General features: G+C 42.0%; 1 protein-coding gene across 9 annotated transcripts in view; it reads left to right on the forward strand.

Annotated features, from left to right (window-relative positions):
• The first annotated feature begins 317 nt into the window (after nt 1-317).
• The window catches only part of anks1ab (ankyrin repeat and sterile alpha motif domain containing 1Ab), a 47,761-nt gene continuing 27,307 nt past the window's right edge, over nt 318-20,771 (forward strand). For 6 of the 9 annotated variants that reach the window (XM_034870560.1, XM_034870564.1, XM_034870563.1 and 3 more), the window contains exons 1-3: nt 703-1,229; nt 12,522-12,594; nt 19,829-19,944. In XM_034870560.1, the coding sequence (XP_034726451.1) occupies nt 936-1,229; nt 12,522-12,594; nt 19,829-19,944 (483 nt within the window). In that variant the 5' untranslated portion in view covers nt 703-935. Of the gene's footprint in view, nt 451-702; nt 1,230-12,521; nt 12,595-18,029; nt 19,121-19,828; nt 19,945-20,771 lie in introns of those variants that run through there. The other 3 variants (XM_034870561.1, XM_034870567.1, XM_034870568.1) reach the window with 3 other exon arrangements.

Genomic DNA, 20,771 nt, shown 5'->3' on the forward strand with positions numbered 1-20,771 from the left:
CCCAAGATATTCTGCTGCACTCGGCAAGAAGTATAGACAGACAGTCAGATAGATAGACAGATAGATGATAGATAGATAGACAGATAGATAGATGATAGATAGATAGATAGATAGATAGATAGATAGATAGATAGATAGATAGATAGATAGATAGATAGATAGATAGATAGATAGACTCAACTCAGTAACCTCAGTCTCTTGCAGACACACAGACAGAAAAGGAGAAATCCCAACTCTCCCTCCTTTGAAATAGAGCAGCCACCCAGTGCGTCAGTAACCTGATTACCCCAGCTGTCAGTCTGAATAAGGCCAGGCTTTGGGATCCTCCCGTCCTCTGATCCTCAGTCCGGGACAGAGCAAGTCCTCCTAGAGAGTCTGCAAACAACCTCAGAACAGGACAGACACCGAAACACAGAGAAGGGAAAGCACCAGGGTTACAAAAGTCAGCAGGTAAGAGGATGCAGAAATGAGGACATCTTTTATTTAGCTGATAGTGATGTGTTTACCTTTTTAACCCTCAGACATCAGACTTCTTAAGATGACCACATTACTGTAGGTACATGGCCTAAAACAACTTAAGTGGACAGTGTATCAAAAAGGAGGGGGGCTCTTTGAGTCAGCCAGTCACTAAGGGGAGGGCAACAGGATACAACTGTGGGTGGACCGTTATCATTGTTTCTGTGCACAACAAGTCTTTCACTCACATGCTTCCTTTTCCTCCAAACAGGAGCACTTTATATGAGTTAAAGGCAGATTACTCAAGTATAGAATACTTATATAGTTTATAAATCTGTGTTTTTCAGTACTACAATTGACTGGCTTTCTAGAAGTTTAAAAGCTCCACACAGATCTTGGATCACACTTGGACTGACTAAACAAGTCAGAATACTGCAGGAAACTGTGGACCCTGTGCTGCACTTGGCAGCTCCAAAACAATGGCAGAGTGCACGCAGGATGCCAACCCCGCCAAGGTGATCCAGTATCCAAAAGCTGACATTAAGGATTTGAGAGAAGTGTCCGCTGATTCTGCATCGGTGGTTGCAATCAAAGTCAGACCTGCAGACCTGGGATTGATTCGAAGTTTGTCCAAGTCGGACTCTGACTTGCTGGCGTCACCACTCGAAGAGGAGGATGGCGGTCTGTCTGGCCGCAGTGGGTCCGTGTCTAACTGCAGCTCTGGGCAGCCCTCCATGGAGCGCATGCCTTCCTTTGCCTCTGAGTGGGATGAGGTAATACTCAAACTCTGGGGATGGGAAACCAGTGGGAGTGTGTAGATGACAGAGGGAGTGGCAGTGTCATTGTTAAGGCTTGGACAGGCTTTTAAGTAGAGTTTTTTTAATGTCCTTAGGAGAGAGTGTGTTAGCGAGTGTGAATGGGTTGTGAAAAAAGGCCAATGAAAGATGCAACTGAGGATTAGTGAGGAAAAAGAGAAAGAAATGGGAACAGGGAAAGCAGCACGTTTCAGGAGAAAGAAAGGAAGGAAGGAGGGAAGGGAACAAGGAAAGCAGAGGAAACAGTATGAGAGCAGTGACCAGGACTGTGGACTGTAGTAATTCTACCCAGGCTGTTGGCGTAGAATGCCTGTGGGTGAATGCTTGAATGCATGAATGGCTTGATCACTTGCACCGACCTCCCTGTAGCAGCTCGGCATCCAAAACTAATTGGGCTTGTGCTGTCATTCCACATCCACTCAGTACATGTCTCAGGGGCCGACCCACGCTTCCACTGTCTCCTCCTGCACTCCTCTGGCTCCTTTGCTCCATTTTACGCCATCTACTCTCAGCCCACTGTGAGCAACCCCACCCCCCCCATCCCCACTAGCCTTAACTTGGGTTTTTGAGTACTTTGGAGTGTCAATGCAGTAAACCCCAAAGCACTGCAAATGCCCTAATTTAATCAAAATTCTTAACAACCAACCAAAGCAGTTGATCAATGATGATATTTTCTTATAGCGTGCTTAAAGAAAACAATTTTGAATGTCCACAGCAGACTAGAACATTTCCAAAATATAACATTTCATTCAGAATATTACAATATGTTCTGGCATAGTGCGATATCTTGTCATAACCAACTGATATCTTGTTTGAGGTACAGGGAAAAGCTGTTTAGGAGCAAATCTATCTTATCTACTTTGACTTTATGCTGATTTGATTTTTTCTGCAGATTTGACAAAAAGAAAGTTAGAGTTATAATAAATAATAACAGGGTTTTTTACAAACCTGGCCATAGACATTTTGCTCTGGAGGGAGCCCAGTTATCTTTTTTGGGGGGGATTTCTTTTACTTAGCGCTGGTAGCTGCTCTTAAAGTAGACCGAGGTGGGTTTCTATGTTGTTTGTCAGCTTCAGTTCCCCAAAAAAACGCAAAATTCTTACTCTGAGCTGTCAATAAAGGTACTGGCATTGCTTGTTTTTAGTTCCTTATGAATGGTGCCCCATTTGTAAGGAACATGTATTTTTGTGATGAGCAGCAGAGTTAAGTATGTCGGTTGCACCCATGAAAAGTTTGCCATATCTTCTTTGCCAATGCCCAACAGCTTATTCTGCCATTGACTTGTTTGGTGTTTGGTGGATCAGATGATTGAAGTTGGAAGAAACAAGACATATTGGCAATTTAACAATTAATTAATTTCACAAACAGGGGCATCAGTAGTGTGTGGACGAACCATACACCTCCACAACAGCCTGGCACCTCCTCCTCATGCTGGTCACCAGCCTGGTCCCACACTGCTGTGGGATGGCATCCCATTCTTCAACCAGAATTTGTCGTAAATCAGCCAACTTGGTTGTGTTGGTCACTGTTGCACAAACATCACGGCCATGCTGATCGCACAAGTGTTCAATGAGGTTGAGGTGAGGACTGCTGGGAGGCCGTTCCGTCCTCTCCACTCCCACATTGTGGAGGAAGTCTCTCTGCGGAGGCGAACGTTGTCATCTTGGAGGATAGAGTTTGGTCCCAGACTGTGGAGGTATAGGATGGCCACTAGTTGCAGAATCAGACACCTGATTGTCAGCCCTTGGGGATGCCAGTAGCTCAAAACAAGAGTCAATAGCAAAGGAAAGCTGTTTGGCATGACAGAGACAATTTGGCAAAACTTTCAGGGCGCAACCCACATACTCAGCTCTGCTGCTCATCCCACAAATCATGTTCCTTACAAATGGGGCACCATTTAAAAAGGAACTAAACAGGCTTTCCGACGGTATACGGTTTATTGACAAAAAGCATTGTTACCACAGAGAAATAATCCACCAAACACAAATTCCCTTACTGGTTGTGCCAAGTTTATGTTATATTACAGTGTTTCTTTGCATGTAAAAACCGTCATGTAAGATGTGTAGTTTTATACACAAATGTGTGTAAAGATTATTATGTTTTCATATTTTTTATAGACAGTGTTTCCACTGTGCTATATACGGTTTAAGTCATATTTTAATATAATTGTGTTGTTTTTTAATTGTAATCATGATTTTAACAAATAATGCAACTTCAAGGCTAATGTTTGTTGTAGAAAAAACAAGTGAGGAAGCTCTACTTTGTTCTAACAGCAATGTAAAGCAAAGCAGGTGCTGCTGATGCATGGATAGATGGATGCATAATGCACAAAAAATGGAATTGACTTAGTCTTTAGGTCTTTAATGCGTTTATGTAGGCTCTGCACCAACAACCAACCAAGCTTCCTACTTAGCAATACAGAATTTTCTGACTCTGATTCATTTCCCAATTTGGTTTTGAATCAACCTTGAAACTGCCTAAACTTGGACTGTGGCATGTCTTGGACTCGACCTAAGCGGTCTTGACAACCGCCCCGCCTAAGTTATGGTCACATATTGTTTAGTAAAATGGGTCTGTCTTTTACAGTATGTTGGAGCATGCACCTTTTTCATCCTTACAACAAGTGCAACAAGTTGGGTCACCAGAGTTCTTAGACATTTTGAACTTTTACTTTGCTTTGTTTATCCTTCTCTTTGTCATCCCACCCTGCCCCATGCATGCGCCCTGCCCCACCCCTCTGCTCTCTTGCAGAACTGTTTATTCAGGCTGTGTTGGGTGGGGTGTCCTGTTCTCAAGGGCATCCTGTTTTGCAGCTGCTCTTGAGTGTCTAGGGTGTGTGTGTGTGTGTGTGTGTGTTTGTGTGTGTGTGTGGGTGGGTGGTCAGGGCAAAAAATTGACTCTGGCTTGTGAGTATATCTCATGAAGCGATCAGCCACCATCAAACATTGAAGCAACACGCGAGGCTTGGCTTTAGATTAGATACAGTATATAAACGCACACATATAGCCTATTCAGTACACACACCTATGCCAGTACACACACACACTACACATAATACAAAAATGCTGAATACAAATGCTGGTATTCAAATTGCGTTATCATAAAAGGGAAGTTATGAGATAAAGCATACCACATTGACATTTTCAGTGGAATACATACATTTTGAATTTTACTATGTCTGGCAGCTTGTGTAATGCTTAACATTTTTCCTTTTATTGCTCGTTTTGTAGGGAAAGCCCTTGGTATTTAAATTTAGACTTTTTTAAATAAAGAGAAGAACAGTATTTGTCGATTTCTTTCTGACAGCTTCCTTTCTGAACAACTTACAGAGCTAAAATGGTCAGGTGTCCTATTTGTACAGCGCTGAATATTTTCAACAGTATTTGTTTGTACTCATGTTTAGCCTTCTGGATGTGTCATTAGTCTAATTAAATAAAACTTTAATAAAGGGAATACTCAATGGATAACCTCAGAGATTTACACTCCACATTCACTCTCACTCACTCTCACCCTGTGTTATAGTTCAGATTCATAAACCTTCTACCTGTCATCTTTTGTTGGATTAGTAAACCACTATTTTGACATTTGACTGGAGGCATCTGTACGGATGCTCACTCTTTAACATTGTTTAATGTATGATCACATGGCATAGCCTACTGGTAAAAAAGTAAAAAGTGAGTCATTTATTGTAGGAGAACTGGTTCAGGGCTCTCATATGTATTATATTTGGAAGATGTGACATAATCAACACTGACAGCCACACTAACTTCATCATGTTTTCATGTGTTCATGTATTTTCAGGTGGGTTTCTCCTTTTCCTTTAAGATAATAATCTTGCTGTACTAGTAATATAAATAGCATATGTGATTAGGTTGATTGATGTCTTCACCACATCTGTTCAATACTCAAAAAGCAAAGGTTAACACAAGCACATGTTACAGATGCTTGAGTGGCTTCATTTGTGTGTGTGTACTCCCAGCAGTTTCCTCAGGTCATTACGCATGCAATCTTGTAAAGTGAATGCTGTGTGTGTGTGTGTGTGTGTGTGTGTGTGTGTGTGTGTGTGTGTGTGTGTGTGTGTGTGTGTGTGTTTGTATGCTGCTACACCTACTAATGGCTTTGGTGTTACATAACACAAGTAGATGAAAATACCCAATACCTTTTTATGTTACTTTTGGTTCATTACAGTCTTTTTTTGCATGTATGTGATTTCTGCCCTTTTCTAATATAATGAGTTGAAAATTGAATGTGTGAAAGCAGATATAAAAAGCTCTTACTGTATGAATTAGAATTAGTTTTTAAAATCTATATATTTGAACTGGCCACAGTGAAAATGAAATAGAACGAACTTACAAAAAACATCTTGATGTTGGGCAATCCAGTTAATATTGAGGGAATACTTTCAAAGTACATGTAAACTGGTTTATAATTCATATAGAAAGCCACGGCAGAGTGAACACAAGATCTAGTTAGACAGATGTGGTACATGAATATGAGAGTAGTGGTGTGGGTGTGTGTGGGGGCTGGGTGGGAGACGGCCACACTGCTCGTAAGATTTTTCACCAGGTGTAACACATGAGACGCCACATTTCTATGCTGTTTTAAAAATGTGACCCTAACATGTGACCGTGGCGGAACATTTATTCATGGGACCGTTCTATTTAATGGTTAATGGTCACAGTTTCCACGCATACATAAAGTTGTGGAATGAAACTAAGGCAACAAAAGCCCGTAGTTAAGGTTTCGGGATAACCAATCAGGGATTGGCTCAAAACGAGTCACATAAGACTACTCAAATGAGGATATTATACAATGTCATGGACAACATTGTTTCACAGAGGAAAGTCTGTAACAGAGTTTTCACACAGGGCACAAACCACGGCCTCCTTATTGAAAGCCCTGTGTTGCATTGACCCATCCACCACCCGTTACCACCAACCTGCCTCCTCACACGGAATTTGGCGCTCTTTGTCACCCTGCTTACTCGTTTGCTGTCGTGACAATTACTACAGACAAGAGAGGTCGCCGCCTAACAAGATACGTAACTATAGGGTGTTTTGAGCTCCTTGCACAACCAACCTATATGGTTGTTCTCTGGGTGAGAGCGGTCTGAGAAAGTCATAAGGCACGATTACTTTCCCTAAAAACAGAGATTATCAATAATAACTTAAAATTAAGTTATTTGTAGGAGTTGCAAAAGGTAATAGTCCAAGTATGTAAAGACACACATGCAATAATGTTGTAGAAGAAAGTTCAATTAATAATGATTCAAGCCACTGACATTTTGCTGAAACAAGTAGTTGATTAATCAATTATTTGATCTACAGCGAAATAATTGTTATAATTGTTGTTATATGTGATAGTCTGTAAATCTTTTCAATGATTATTCAAATACAAATGCCAAATATTTGATCATTCAAGTTTGTCATTTGTGAGGATTTGCTACTTTTCTTCCTCTCATGTGATAATTAATCAAATAGCTGTAGGGACTATCTTTTGGACTGTTGGTCAAACATTTAAAGACTTCACTTTAGGCTTCCTGAAATTGTCATGGCACTTCATAGGCCAATTGTTTAACAAAAAAACAATGAAAAGTACAATAACTGTTAATAAAACAAACTTGTAGTTGAAGGCCGACCTCTCGTCCATCAGTCAATTTTAGAGTCTTTTTTTTTTAAACAGGTGAAAAAAATACACAGTAAGCATTATAATTTGTGGTTATCTGACATTACCTAACATTAAGTCCCAGCTCTACCTGACAGGCTGGATGTAGGAGAACTCCATGGTAAAATCTCTAAATGAAGTAATATATACTCTATAATACATCTGAGGTGGTACTGCAAGTGTCTTTCATTTATTTTCATGTAGTGATTGATAAAAAAGTAGGCAACGTATGAAGACCAAGCTGGTGTTCCCCAGTCCCTGACTAAAGTCAGTCAGTAAGTCAAGAAGTGATACCAATCCAAAAATAAAAGCTATTTTCCTTTAATGTTAACATGACTAAAATTTTTTGACACTAAGAATGATGAAAGATTATATTCTTTACCTGCAAACAGATGAATACATCTATGAGGCAAAACCAAACACTCATGTCACCATGCCTCGCCACATATACAGTACACCATGAATGCCTTATTCACAGTGAGTGGTTTCAAAGCTGTCAAATGAATAAAATTCAATCCAAATCATGAGGACTGCTGGATAAAATTATCTGGATCTGGGTCTTGTATTGTGAGGAGCTACTGGCCCATCTGTCTTTATTGACAATGATACTAAGGCGGTAATCCTGTTTCCAGGCCAGCGCCATTGAGGCAGGCAGCCTTTTGGGTTAGTTTATTATATCCATCATTACCATTATCTGTTCTGCTTTGAGCTCGCTGCATCATTTATTTGCAGGAGACATTGGCTCAGTGGACAATTTTTTACTCCCTATCGCTAAAGCACATTGTTCAAGATTATTTCACGTTATCTTCTTAGCTAGCATGTAGTTGTCTAGGCAAGAAAGATGGTAGGAAGATCCCAAACTGTTAAAAACACATGACAACATTAATTGAGAGAATATCCCCTCTCTGTAACCAATGTACTCAAAAATGTCAGTATTTATACTGAATTTGGTTATTCTTTCAAATTTGTGCTCATTCTTTCAAATGAGCACAAATTAAATCGAGAACCATCTTAAAATCTAGCAAATTGTGGATGGGGAAGCTACTTCAGGAGCATGTTGTAAAACTAAAAATGGGAGTAAACAGTTGGCTTTCCTCTTTGAAGTTTAATTGGCAGTGGTGTTCACAGTATGATAGACAGCTCACGCCTCATACAGTTGGTCCAAAATAATAAAGTATAGCCATATCTTGTATTTCATTGCAGGTATAACATCAAGAGTCACACACTGTGTTAGAATCAGTGTTTAATGTTCAACTGGGACAAAACTATGGTTTCTAAAGAGGCTTCTATTGTTTTTGGCTGATTTATTATTCTGGTTTATGATGCTGTTCTTCAAAGCCCATAGCTGACAGGGATTAATAATAATAATAGAGGTGGCATTGAGATTAATGTACTGTAACTCACTTTTGTTGATACTGGCTGCTGGAATTGATATAACTGTCTCAAGAACTGACTTATGCAACTAATGTATTTGTTGATTTAAAATGCACTATTTTCACCTTTTCTTCTGTTCTGTGTGCCCTTTGCTACTTCCAAAAAACAGTTAAAAACTCCACTTTAAAAACTTGACTTCTTGGCTGGAGAAGTCATAATTGTGAATAATTCCAATTGCTTCTAATTACATTAGAATGTTCAATTTCCTGGTATAATTTATTATTTCGGGACTGATGGAAGAGCGCCACATTTATATACACTGTATATAAACAGCACTGCCCCCCCACCCCGGGTGGCTGAAACATGTAACTGCATTGTTTCGAAAATGACAGGAAACAATTATTCCGCCAACGTAATTATTTCACCAACAACTGTCTATTGCATTCCAAGACAGCCGCTCCGCAATTGGAAGGGCAAATTGTTAAATTGTTACAACGTAATTTGCAACCTGCTTTAAAAAATAAACACATATGTTTATTTAGCATGTTTGTTCTGTCCATATGTGCTGTGCTGTGTTCCCGAAGTAGTAGGCCAGGTCTCAGCTGCTAAAATGAGGTTGGTTTTTTTGCCCCCCAAATGTCAAACTGCGCCTATGGTTGAAGCCACGTTGATTTAAGTCAGCAATCTGCCGTATTTTGATTGCCTGAAAAATGAATTGCATCTGATCTTCCTTGGCTCCAATTACAATCACAAACCCAAGATCAGTAGCAGTTTGGCCAGTTGGGCCTGACTTTGTAGTCCATCAAGTACTATGAAGTGTCCAAGGTCTGTTTTTAAGTTTTCCAGCTCCAGTCCTTCACCATGGTTTTTCTCACGTTCTTCTAAGGTTTTATGTATCCTAGAGTATGATTAGCTCTAATCGTAATCTCTTAAATTAAATCAAGACCAATCTTCAGAGGATCTGGTCTCAGGCAAAACATGTTTTCTATACATGTTTACCTGTTTAAGTTTGAGATAAACAATTTATAATATCCAGAGGTAATGCAGAATGAGGACATAAGTTGATCACAAAACTTCTGTCAACCACTTGATTTGGATTGAAAATAAGCAAAACTGGTCTCACTTGCATAAACAATGTTCACTTTTAAAACTAAAGCATGAAAAGGTGACATAAATTGGTAATTCGTACAGAGCACTGAATTGCTGATCAACCTGTATTAAAATGTGAATCACTTGAGGATGTGGAGCTATTAATCAAAGATGAGCCCCAGTGATTTATTGGCAGTCCACTCGTATCTCCATGTCCTCTACAACTGCACTCGATACATTTCTGCGTGAATAGATTTTCTTAGTTCATTATTTCCATCCTGCTCCCAGACCTTCACTGGGAAGCGCTCTTTGTGTCTATCCTGTTGAGAGCTGGCTTGCTGGTCAGGGTAACTGCGCCTTTCCCGTTTTGATACATGCCCAGTAAGGAAAACTAAATTCTGAAATATGTTTTCCTTCTCATCTACCTCTCAGCAAGAACCCCAAAAAGCATATTTCCTAAAATGTCAAACCATGTGGTTAAAGAAAAACTCAGACTGTTGTCTGTATGTGCTGAAGTTAAAAGCTGAGGAAACATTAAAGCTGAAGTGGATTTTATAGTTAAAGGATGGCACGGTGGTTCAGTGGTTAGCACTGTTGGGTTCTGGTAGCACTGTGGCTTTGCATGTGGTGTGAATGTGAGCGTGAATGGTTGTCTGTTCCTGTGACTGACTGTCAATTCACTAGCATGGACCACGCCACAACCATGTGTTAGTTAAAGATTTAACTAACACAACCCCAAGACGGTACCTAGAAGAGACATGAGAGAGATGTGCAGCAGGAAGGGAAGAGGGGGATAATGGATGAAGGAGAGGGAAAGTGAGGGTGGGTCGAGCAATCAGAGAGACGAGTCTGGCTGCGCAGCACGGTGTATGTAGGTCTGTATGTGAGTAGAGGTGTGGTTTAGGCCTGGCCCTGCCCCCGAACCTAAGTTAACAAATTAACTCCATCCCTGTCCAGTGTGTACCCCGCCATTCACCCAATGCCAGATGGGATCGGCTCCAGTCTCCCCTGCAACGCTGAAGGATAAGCCGCTGTAGCTAATGGATGGATGGAAAAACTAATGACCAATTGACCTGTGTTTGCTTTCAATTCCCTGTTCACGTTCAACTCTATTTCATGAAAAGTGCAAGTTGACATATTTGACCACAATTTTCTTGTATTATTATTTCTTTTGAATAACAAAACATGTATTCAAAACATGTCCATCTACCTTGTCGTGCACATGAATGAGGCTGCATGTGCATGATGTTATGAAATATTTCAGCACTTTAACTATGACGATGGTTTCCCTAGAGACAGCATGTTGGTGATGAGGTTATCAAATGTGCACTTAGGCTCGGACGTAATGTAGTACACGTGTGTGTGTGTGTGTGTGTGTGTGTGTGTGTGTGTATATGTGTATGATATAGAATGTAACTGGGTTAATTCAAAGAGTAATGTGAGGTCTGTATTGCTGGAGGCATATGCCACGCGTCCCACGTGCGTCACTTCCAAATGAATCAAGGCTTTTCCACAGTGTTGATGCCACTAGCGGAGTGCATAGGGCTTTTTCAAACACTAAATATTACATCAAATAAGCCTGGCTGTGTCTCTGGTGTCACTTGTGAAAGCAGAATCAGCTTTTCAGGCATGAAGATCTTCATTGCTGATTTTGAATAGACTACTTTAGTGATTCTAAATGTAGTCCCTAGCCTGATCTGCAATAGCCTGGCTCCGCCCTCCTACATACTTCTGCTCAATTTTATGTTTCTTTCAGTGCTACGTCTGGGTTTGCCGTCTGGGTTTGGGGGTGGTAGCAGCTCAGTCAGTAGAGAGTTTGCCGTACGGACCGAAGTATGGTGGTGAACTGGTAGATGGAGAGGTGTCAGTTCACTTCCTGGGCACTGCCAATCTACACTTGAGCAAAGCACTGAACCCCCAACTGCAGCCCCCTCACTCTGATATCTCTCCGTTAGTGCATGTATTGGTACTGAGCATGTGTGTAATTCCAGCCTGTGTGTAATACCAACAGAGTGTAAATTGTAATTCCCCCATGTGGGATTAATAAATGATGAGAATGATGACGTTGAGGCTGTGCACACGGTGCGCTAGTTTAAGTTGTAGTTCCGTAATGGCGGCGGAGGAAAAATGCGAACGAAGCCATTCAGTCTGTCCAGAATATTATCCAGAAGTTAAAGCCTGCAAGACCAATCTTTGTAGAGTTTTGTTGGTGGCCATTAAGTTGTGGCCCATCTCACCACTTAAAATGAATCGTTGTTCCCTTTCATTTTTAAACGGGACACTTCCAACAGTCTACTTGTTGAAAGTCCAGCGTTCCACTAGGCCCCCCCTAGTTTCATCACCGTGAATTTGACAGACATCCAGCCCAAACCCGCCCTAAAACCACAAACACTTATATTTTTAACAGCACTTGACACCATATCTTTACATTTCTATATTTGTTGGAATTCGAGTCACTGTTATCAGTTATACAGTTATCTAGCAAATAAACAGCAAACAAGCTGGAAATGTACTTTGACTCTCCTGGAAAGCCAGAGACTACTTAAATAAACATTTTTCCCTCTAAGCCCCTAAACAACTCTTCTCTGAGTTGCTCTGTAATCTCCTGCATGCAGCATTGTGCTCACTTAACCTTGCAGTAAGCTGTTGCCTTCTTCTCTGAAGCTTAAATAACACAGGTCTCAGAGCGCAATCAAATACTTGACAGATTTGAATCTCTGGTGGGTTCATTTGTGCTACATGACCAGAGTATAGGCCTTAATCATTTATTTCAAAAGCTTCTAGATTGTAATTCACCTTATCACCCTGCTAGGTTTTGTAGAGTAGTGGGTTAGTCGTTGAATTGCTGTCCACGTTGGACCTCTGCTTGTAATCAATCATTGCAAAAAGTAGCCCGCCTCCTCCCTAATATTCCCAGCACCAGCCGCTCTGTCCTAACTCCTCACACAGTGACACGCCTTCATTGGTCCTGTTGCATAATTGGTTTGGCTGTGTTGGGATGGAGGAGGGTTAGACAGGAGTTTAATTCATGTTTTGAAGAATTTCCCACTGTTCTGTATTGATTTGTTTTTCATTAGCGGTTGTTGACATTTTCTCGTGTTTTGTGCCTATTCTCTTTAACAGATTGAGAAGATCATGAATTTGATTGGAGCAGGCATTGAAACGTCCCAAAAGAAACAGCCCACGGCAAGTTCAGGTAACGCCTCACCACCTATAACGTTTCCATGACAATAGAACTTTTTATTTAATTTTGTCAAATTTTCCGAGATTTGACTATGTGGTGTGTAATTAATTGGTTGGTTAATGCAAAATGACAACTGGGTATGGGGAATTAAGTGAGTCTCATTTATTAACCATTCATAAAGCTCTTAATTGCGCTGCTTAATTGCAGCATTCATGATAGCCCCGTAATGTTATGTTAGAAGCAACCGAAATTTGTACACCCTGTAACTGCTTTCATTTGTGAGCAGCTTTTCTTTAACATGCTATTCAGAATTCAAACACACCTTCAGAGAGGATGGATGGGAATTTTGTTCTCATTATAAGTCAAAGAGATTCAAGCTGACATTCCTTTGGCACCTCATTGTTATTTCTTACACACAAGGTTTCCACTTTCTGGGAAATCTAATTCTAAATTCCCCTCACTGCCTTATATTTGTTTTCTGGAGTTATACTGTAGATCTCAATAAGACTTGAATTAATAGTACGCTTCATCATGCGTCCTTAAGGCAGTGCAGAGGGAGAAGCCAGCTGGCATCTGCTCAGTTTGTTTAGATAACACTCCTGACTTGAGAAAGTGTAAACCTAGCTCTATTAGAGACTCTGCCATACGGTGCTTTCATCATTAGTGATGGGGCAACCGGCTCTTTCACGCGAGTTGGTTCAACTGTCGTTGGCCTACCGAGTTATTAGATGCGGTCACCAGTTCCCGTGCACGAGACATAAAGGCTTCTAGGATCGGGTGATAACTGGAAGTTGCAGAGAACCTGGACACCAGTTTGATTACTTAGACTCATGCATTAGGCCCGGTTACGGTCTTGTACAGTTGCCTGGTGCGTGGTCTTCTCGTGACAGCCTACCTACCATGTAACAAACATTTAAATTAACTACCACAGTAACATGACGTGATTTGTATGGGATATCCATCAGCCTATGAATTTCAATCATCTAAGATGCAGGAGCAGCAAGACACAGAACATTTGCAATTAAAAATATACATAACACTAATTAGGATTACAATAAAGACTTTCATAACTTTATGTCAATATTCTTTAATGTGTTTATCAGTTCTTTCCAGACCACTTTTAACCATTTCACAGTTTCATTATTATTGTTATTTTAAGCCAAAAGGAGATTAAAGTGAAGCTGTTTTCCATGATTTTACGTAATTGTAGTTAGTTTGACTTTCACCCAAGCATTCTTAGATTAATTGTTATCCTAACAATTAAGACCTGAGGTTATTCTACATTACATAAGAGGAAATATGTTGTTGTTGTTTAGTTTTTTCTTCTTCTACACATATAGGTGTGTGCTATTTGTAGAAGAACAGCATGCAGAAATTGTCCCAGATTCAGCTGAGTCATGCAGTTGCTGCTCTGATTTTAATCGGAGATTTTGCACAAGTAGTTCTGAAAGGTTGAAAAGATGCTTTTGTTGCTATTTTTGGATGTGTCGCTTAGTAAAGAGGTCATATTTCTTTTACCACAATGTAATGAAAGGGAGCAAACAGGTACTCTTCAGAGTCATCAATAGGAGAGGGAGGGAGGAAGAGAGAGAGAAAGAGAGAGAGAAGAGGAGAGGATTTGAAAAGGGAAGAAGATAAGGAAGATTACCCAAAGATTAAACCTAAATTATAAATCTTCATTCCACTTTTATCTTTTTATTGTGACAGGGCTTGGAAAACCTTATCCTCTGTCTCTGTTTTCATTGCATCCTTTCCCGTGTGTTCTGTCTTTCTTAGATCAGGAGCCAAGGGCCCTCAGACTCTTACCCTTAGATTTCCACAGAGCAGATTTTGCAGCAACGAAAAAAGACTGCAATTTTGCAGCATTTTGCATGCTCAAGGATAAAGTTGTTTGTGTTGTGTGTCCATCACGAGTGCCTCGATTGTGTGTTAAGAAAGCACTGAGTAATTGAGCTTAAAAAGAGAGAGGGATTGGGGAGAGAGCTCGGCTAACAGCACACAGGAGGAATCGGCTCAATTTGTGTATAGGAAACTCTGACGTTCAAAGGAAAAGAGTCCGCCTTCAGTTTCCCTGAATTAATTCAGCTTTGCGGCTCATTTTCTCCAGTGCTTGGTTGTGTTGACATGGAGCTAGTGCTTTTCTCCTGCTCTGATTAAGAGAAGGCACGGCTTTATCTCGGCACATCCTCTACCTCTTCTTCTGTAAATAGGTCTTTTTGGGCGCTCTTTTGGGCCAAGTCTAGAGCGAGCAGGACTCAAACACTACAGAAACCCACTTGGACAGATTTGACAGCATGGCCTGTTTAACAGAGGATGAGACAATGACCCAGTTCCCCCCCTCACGGAGGAGCAGTGGATACTCTGTCAGTCAGTAATTAGGTCCTACTACCGTGGGAGGTGTTGCTGTCCCAAATGAATGGAAGTAATTGGATGGGGTGGCGTGTATTTTTAACCGTCTTTCTTTAACTGTCTGGAAATCGTGGTGGAAGAACTGACTTTGGTGTGACGCTCAGGAGGAAAGAGTAAAGGAGGTGGAGTTGTGGAATCTCGTAGTGAATCATAATTAGTCCACTTCAATCCTTCTTAGGTCCTATTACCATCTTATCTCGCCCATATGTTTCCTCGCCTACTCCTTTATAAGTCTTTCTCTGTCTCTTATCTGTCTCCTGCTCACTCTCCCTCTCCCTTTAGATCTCACTCCTTCCTTCCATCATCTTCCTCCTCATTCAGGGCAAATCTGACAGCAGCTTTTCTACCTGATAATGAAAGATGATCGCCAGAGTAACAGGGGTACAGACGGCCAGGGGCGGATTGGCCATCTGGCAAATCTGGCCAATGCCAAAGAGGCCGCACCATTTTTTTAAATGTTGGCCGGTCAGATTTTCTATTTAAATATACAAATAAATTGTCTTTACAGGTCAACAGCGCATTAGACAGGTTTTTATCACATGCACGATTTCACTATGGTTATGATAATAATAATTATAATAATGTATAATGTATAATAATGTATACTTTATTTGTCCCGCAAGGGGAAATCAGAATTAACACTCTGTTGTTATTACACATCTTACACACAGGCCTGAATTACACCCACATACTAATAATAATAATAAATATTAAGCATCCCAGCTAACAATTTTCGGTTCCCAGAACATTCTGTGAATGTTTGTTTTTGGTTGTGGGAATGTTCCCTGAAGGATAGGTTTGGTTAGGTTTTGGTTGTGTTTTGGTTGCATAAGAAAGTTGGTTAAACATTCTGGGAACAATAGTTTTTGGGTTATATCTAATGTTCTAAGAACATTCTCTTAACGTTGCAACCTTTAGAGAACATTACCCTAACCTTTAAAAAACGTTGAAACAATTTGGCCAGTCAGCCATGGCCGGCCTGGTCCCGAGATAGGCCAATCGACCCAATGCCAGATTACTTAGATCGGGATGTCCAGTCAAATTCAAGCACGGTTCAGGCTGTACCGGACCCCCCAGGTGAGCCTGCTGCTCTGGGGGAGTGGCTGCTGATAGGCGCTGAGCTTCGACAGTGCTCTGACTGCATTGTACAATTTAACAGTAAAAGCAGTATCCTGTACGTCAATCGTACATTTTTCAAATTGGGAGCAAAACGTCCTCCTTGGGTAAAAAAGTAACCATAAGCCCTGTTCATGCTAATTAAACAACTGGACTTTGGGATCAAGTGTTGTCTATCCAGCCCATGTCCCAGATGTGAAAGCCCCCTTAATGGACTACTGAATATAATAATATTTCATTAGATTTTGTATTTTGAATTGTTACCTGCCACCAGAATTTTGTGAATTCATTGTCATAAATAAAGTAATTTTTTACCATAAATTGGTGCCTGAAAATGTATTATAATGCAGAAATTGAAGTCTTTTACCCTCAAAATTTACAGGGAGAGGACCCCCAGACCCCCCATGCTTTATGTGTTCCCCCAAATGCCAATTCTGTCCAAGGAAAAACCATGAAGTATAATCAGAAACCATAGAAATGTATTTAGATTGCAGTTAGAGAGTTAAAACAGATACAGAATCTGAAGAACCAGACAGAGAATATGTACAGTGTCAACAGAGAGAAAGGACAATCGAACAGACTGACAGTGACAACAAAGAACAACATACTGTAGAGAATGACCGCATAAATAGGCAGTATGTGTCAAGTTGTTGTTTTTTAAACGTGTGCTCTTTAAAAAATAATTAGAATATTTTGCCAGTTACTTACATTAAATGTTTAAAATCTGTTACATAAGTTAGTGCTCATATTATTTCATCATCTGTACACAAATGTAATTAGTGAATGCACGTGTCTGTGGGTGGGGCTGCATGGGCGTGGCAATGTGGGCTGGTGTGGCTACAGTGCCTGGGCTGGACTTTTGTCCCAGTCCGCCCCAACAGACGGCCACATACGGAGGAGGTTAAATCAATGGCCCTGGCCCTTCACTTTGCTTCCCTCTGTTGGCACCACTTCTCCTCACCCTGGTTGCCTTGCTGGCTGACTGACTACCCATCTGGGAATGTGTGAGGTGATTGCTAGCAGCTTGAAAGCCTGCATAATTAATCTTTGCCTGCAGCTGTACCCAGATATACTACCAGTGATGGACGCGGTGCTAAAGTCTACCACTGCCTGTGTAGACCATAGCAAAGTCAAATGGCAAATCTCTCTTAATTATATATTATGTCACGTTTTTATCCAGGTTTTTTTCTGGACGTTTTTTTTGCTGTGCTCCAAAAAGTTTTGATAAGACAAGAGCATCTCAAAGTACATAATGGAGTTTTCTGTCATGTTGTATGACTGGGCGAGATGGAGAAGGGACAAGACTTGAAGTGGGTCTCTGGTCTCTTGTCTTCTCTTGTAAGCAGTGCATTAGAGACTTCTGCTGACTTGAATCAAAGCTGCCCCCCCCCCCCCCCCCCCCCCCCCCCCCCCCCCCCGTATTATCATCAAAGTAAGATGTAAATGAATTAAGGCCATCTGCTAAAAAGCAGCAGCTTAATGAGGCTCTTGTTTCAGTATCGCATGTTAGCCTTAAAATAAATTGGTATTACTCCTGCAGAAGAGGATCAGGTATAAGTCATGCCTTTGCATTCTAGTCATTCTTGGCCAAGACGTTCTGTGATTTTTTGGGCTCTCTGTGCTTGTTCCTTACCTCTGATGGTGGTGTCCTTTCTGCAAGATCAGAGTGCCTCTGCATTTCTAATCAGTGCAGAGGGGCAGGGAGTGGAAACAGACAGATAAGAGAGCGTAAGTGGGCATTTGTATGAGTAAGAAAGGGGAGCAAGATAGAAATGGGTAGAGAGAGAGAGAGAGACGAAGAGAGAGAAAGAGTATATGCGTGTGTGTGTTTGCATCTGTGTTTGAGGATGAGAGGCAGGACGCGAGACAGAGCGAGGCAGAGTGCAAGCCAAGGAGGGAGAGAGAAAGAAAGGCAGAGGGAGGGGAATTGATATAGTGGGAGAGTGAGGGAGAGAGAGGTGGTTACGTGGAGCAGCACCCCACTTCATCAGGCAGCATACGGCAGCCCTGCAGTGCGATCACACATAGTATGGGAATGGGGCTGTGAGATTGAGAGCAAGAGAAAGAAAGCACAGAGAGACGAGAGCGAGGAGGGAAGGGAGTTAAAAAAGAAGCGCTTGAGGGATTTGCTCGGATGAGAAGGGGGGATGGTCTGAGTCTGTTGCCTGTCGTGGATGTGAGAAGGACGTGGCGGCAGTGGCTAAGGTTGAGGCAGATCTTTGGTTCTCCTGTGTAGAAGTAGCCGGCGTCAGGACGTTATGCCCTGTGAGCAGTGAGGGGTAGCGTGTGTGAGCCAGGAGCAGCTGCTGTGACTGCATCTGCGCTGCCTGCATGTCTCAGACAGGCAGGGGATGCAGCAAACCTCTGCCCTGAGCACAGAGGCTGCTAGCTGTACCCAGCGGGGGGAAGAACCAGGTGGGCTGGGGTGGGAGATAGGGGGGGCGCCTGCCTCGGGAAGGAGCTAGCTTAACCTGTTCTGTGGTCCTGCAGTTATTCTCGCTTCAGAGTCAAAAAGGCTCACCTGCCATCTGTTGGATCTGGACCTGGATTTGCAGCTGTGAGAGATGAGAAGCACGTTCTCTGGCAGAGCCGCACAACCAGCAGCCTGCTGAAGAGTGTACATGCTGGGCAGCACTGGCACTACCAAGGACACCAAGCCTTTTTTCAACTGGCAGGCAGCTTACCAGGAGCTTTATCAAGGAATATATATTTGGATTTGATTATGAATTGAGGAGTTTGGAATCAGCACACTGTGGGTGGAAATCCCAAGCCAGCGTTTCTTTCTTTCTTTGTTTTTGATGTAGGATTTACAATACGTCTACCTGACCGTACTCCTTTTTGGCTCTGGAGTGAAAACAAAAGATGATTTAAGCGAATGTGTTTTCCTTGATCAAAAATAACATTAGTACCTCAACAGCACTTTAGAATGCTGCTACCTTCATTGCATGAGCCGTGTCCTAGCTCTCAAAGAGATTGACCAATGAAGCCATGGGACTCAGCCAGAGCTTTACAAGTATGTGGGGAAAACCGTGACAAATTTATGCTGGGGGAACTGAATATTTCTGTGTTACACCCTGATGGAGTAATTTCTAATTTTAGAAAACATGATGGGGATAGTTATAGCAGAGTAAATAATGTGTGATGTATGAAAATGTTTGATTTACTTGACAGATATTCAAATTTTCGCTCTGCTTGAAAATGATTTACTCTCTTGACTTGTAGCACTCTTGAATTGTTATGTCTTTGGACTAGCTAGACACTTGTACTTACACTTGCTCATCTGCTCACTAAAGGAATGTTTAGTGAGCCCTGTTTGTTGGAAGATGCCATAGTGGCTCAGTCCAACATAACTAACAATACCAATCTTGAGATGGGCTTCCTTCCCTGCACTACCTCCACCCTCGCCTGACATTTGTAGTCAGTCACACTAACACCAGTGGGTGTATGTTAGCTTAGTCAGTCCCCTGCAGGGCTTGAGTTGGGCCTGCATCACTTCCTACCCTCCTCCTGTGTTTGAGTTAGCTGGGCCCCCACCTGTACCTTGGGAGCCCCTCACCCCCAGCCTGGACCCTGTCTCCCCCCAACCCCGCCTGGTGCTGCTGCACTCGGCTCTGCCTCTGCTGGCCGAGGATGATGTGGCAATGCCATGTGTCGTCCTCTGAGTGCCGCTGCTACCGGCTGAACGGCTTCTCCCTGCTGAAGCGCTTCCCTCTCTCGGCAGATGGGGCCTGTGGTAAAGCCCTGGACCAGCCGGTTGGAGAGTGGCTGGAGCACGTGGGGCTGCCGCAGTACGAGAGCAAGTTCCTGCTCAATGGCTTCGACGACCTACGGTTCATGGTGAGTCACCTGCAGCACGCCATCTCACGGGTCGCTTCCACTTTGCATCACTCGGTCTCAGCCTGTGTCAACCTAGCTGCGTTTGTCTTTTTATGTCACCACTCTGCTCTCTCACCCTCGGCCTGTCCGTCAGTAGCTCCACTCACACACACCCCCTCCCCCCTCCCTCACCCCTTTCCTTTTCTCTTTCCCACAAACCCCTGCACCGTTTCTCTTCCCTACCCTTTTCCACTCGCCCCTTCATAACTCCTCTTCATCTCCTGTGCAATGCATGACCCTGCTAAGAGTAATGGCCCCACACTGAAGGCCTTTAAAGAATATGGGGCTGTCACCAATGGAAAGACAAATGACAACCAAAACCTATTAACTTTGCCAAGCATTCACAATCATGCTATCTCATTTACTGTACTGTACAACTCTAAAGACACCTCCTCCCCCCACTAAATTGAATCTTTTGATTTCAAGTCACTGGACTTGACCTTTGTGTGGATACGGTCGAATAACCTGCCAAAACTGTCCTCAATCTAAACACACTGTACAGTGGTTGCATGTTTAGTTGCCAAATCTCACTAAATCCTCTCCCCATTGTGCTTTGCTTGTGACACTTATGAGACGGTCTTGCAATAATTACACAATATAGGATTTGACTGCAGCAGCATGATAATGTTGTATTTATATACTGTGCACTCCAGGTTTTTAGAGGTTATTTCTGCATGCAGACCTTTATTTTGGTTACAATATTATTTGATATTGATATATGTAAGTAAAGGATCAAAAGCCATATTATTTGACCACTGTGATAACATGATCACAGTTTCTGGACAGCA

The sequence above is a fragment of the Etheostoma cragini genome, chromosome 4, assembly GCF_013103735.1.
Source record: "Etheostoma cragini isolate CJK2018 chromosome 4, CSU_Ecrag_1.0, whole genome shotgun sequence".
Classification (NCBI taxonomy): domain Eukaryota; kingdom Metazoa; phylum Chordata; class Actinopteri; order Perciformes; family Percidae; genus Etheostoma; species Etheostoma cragini.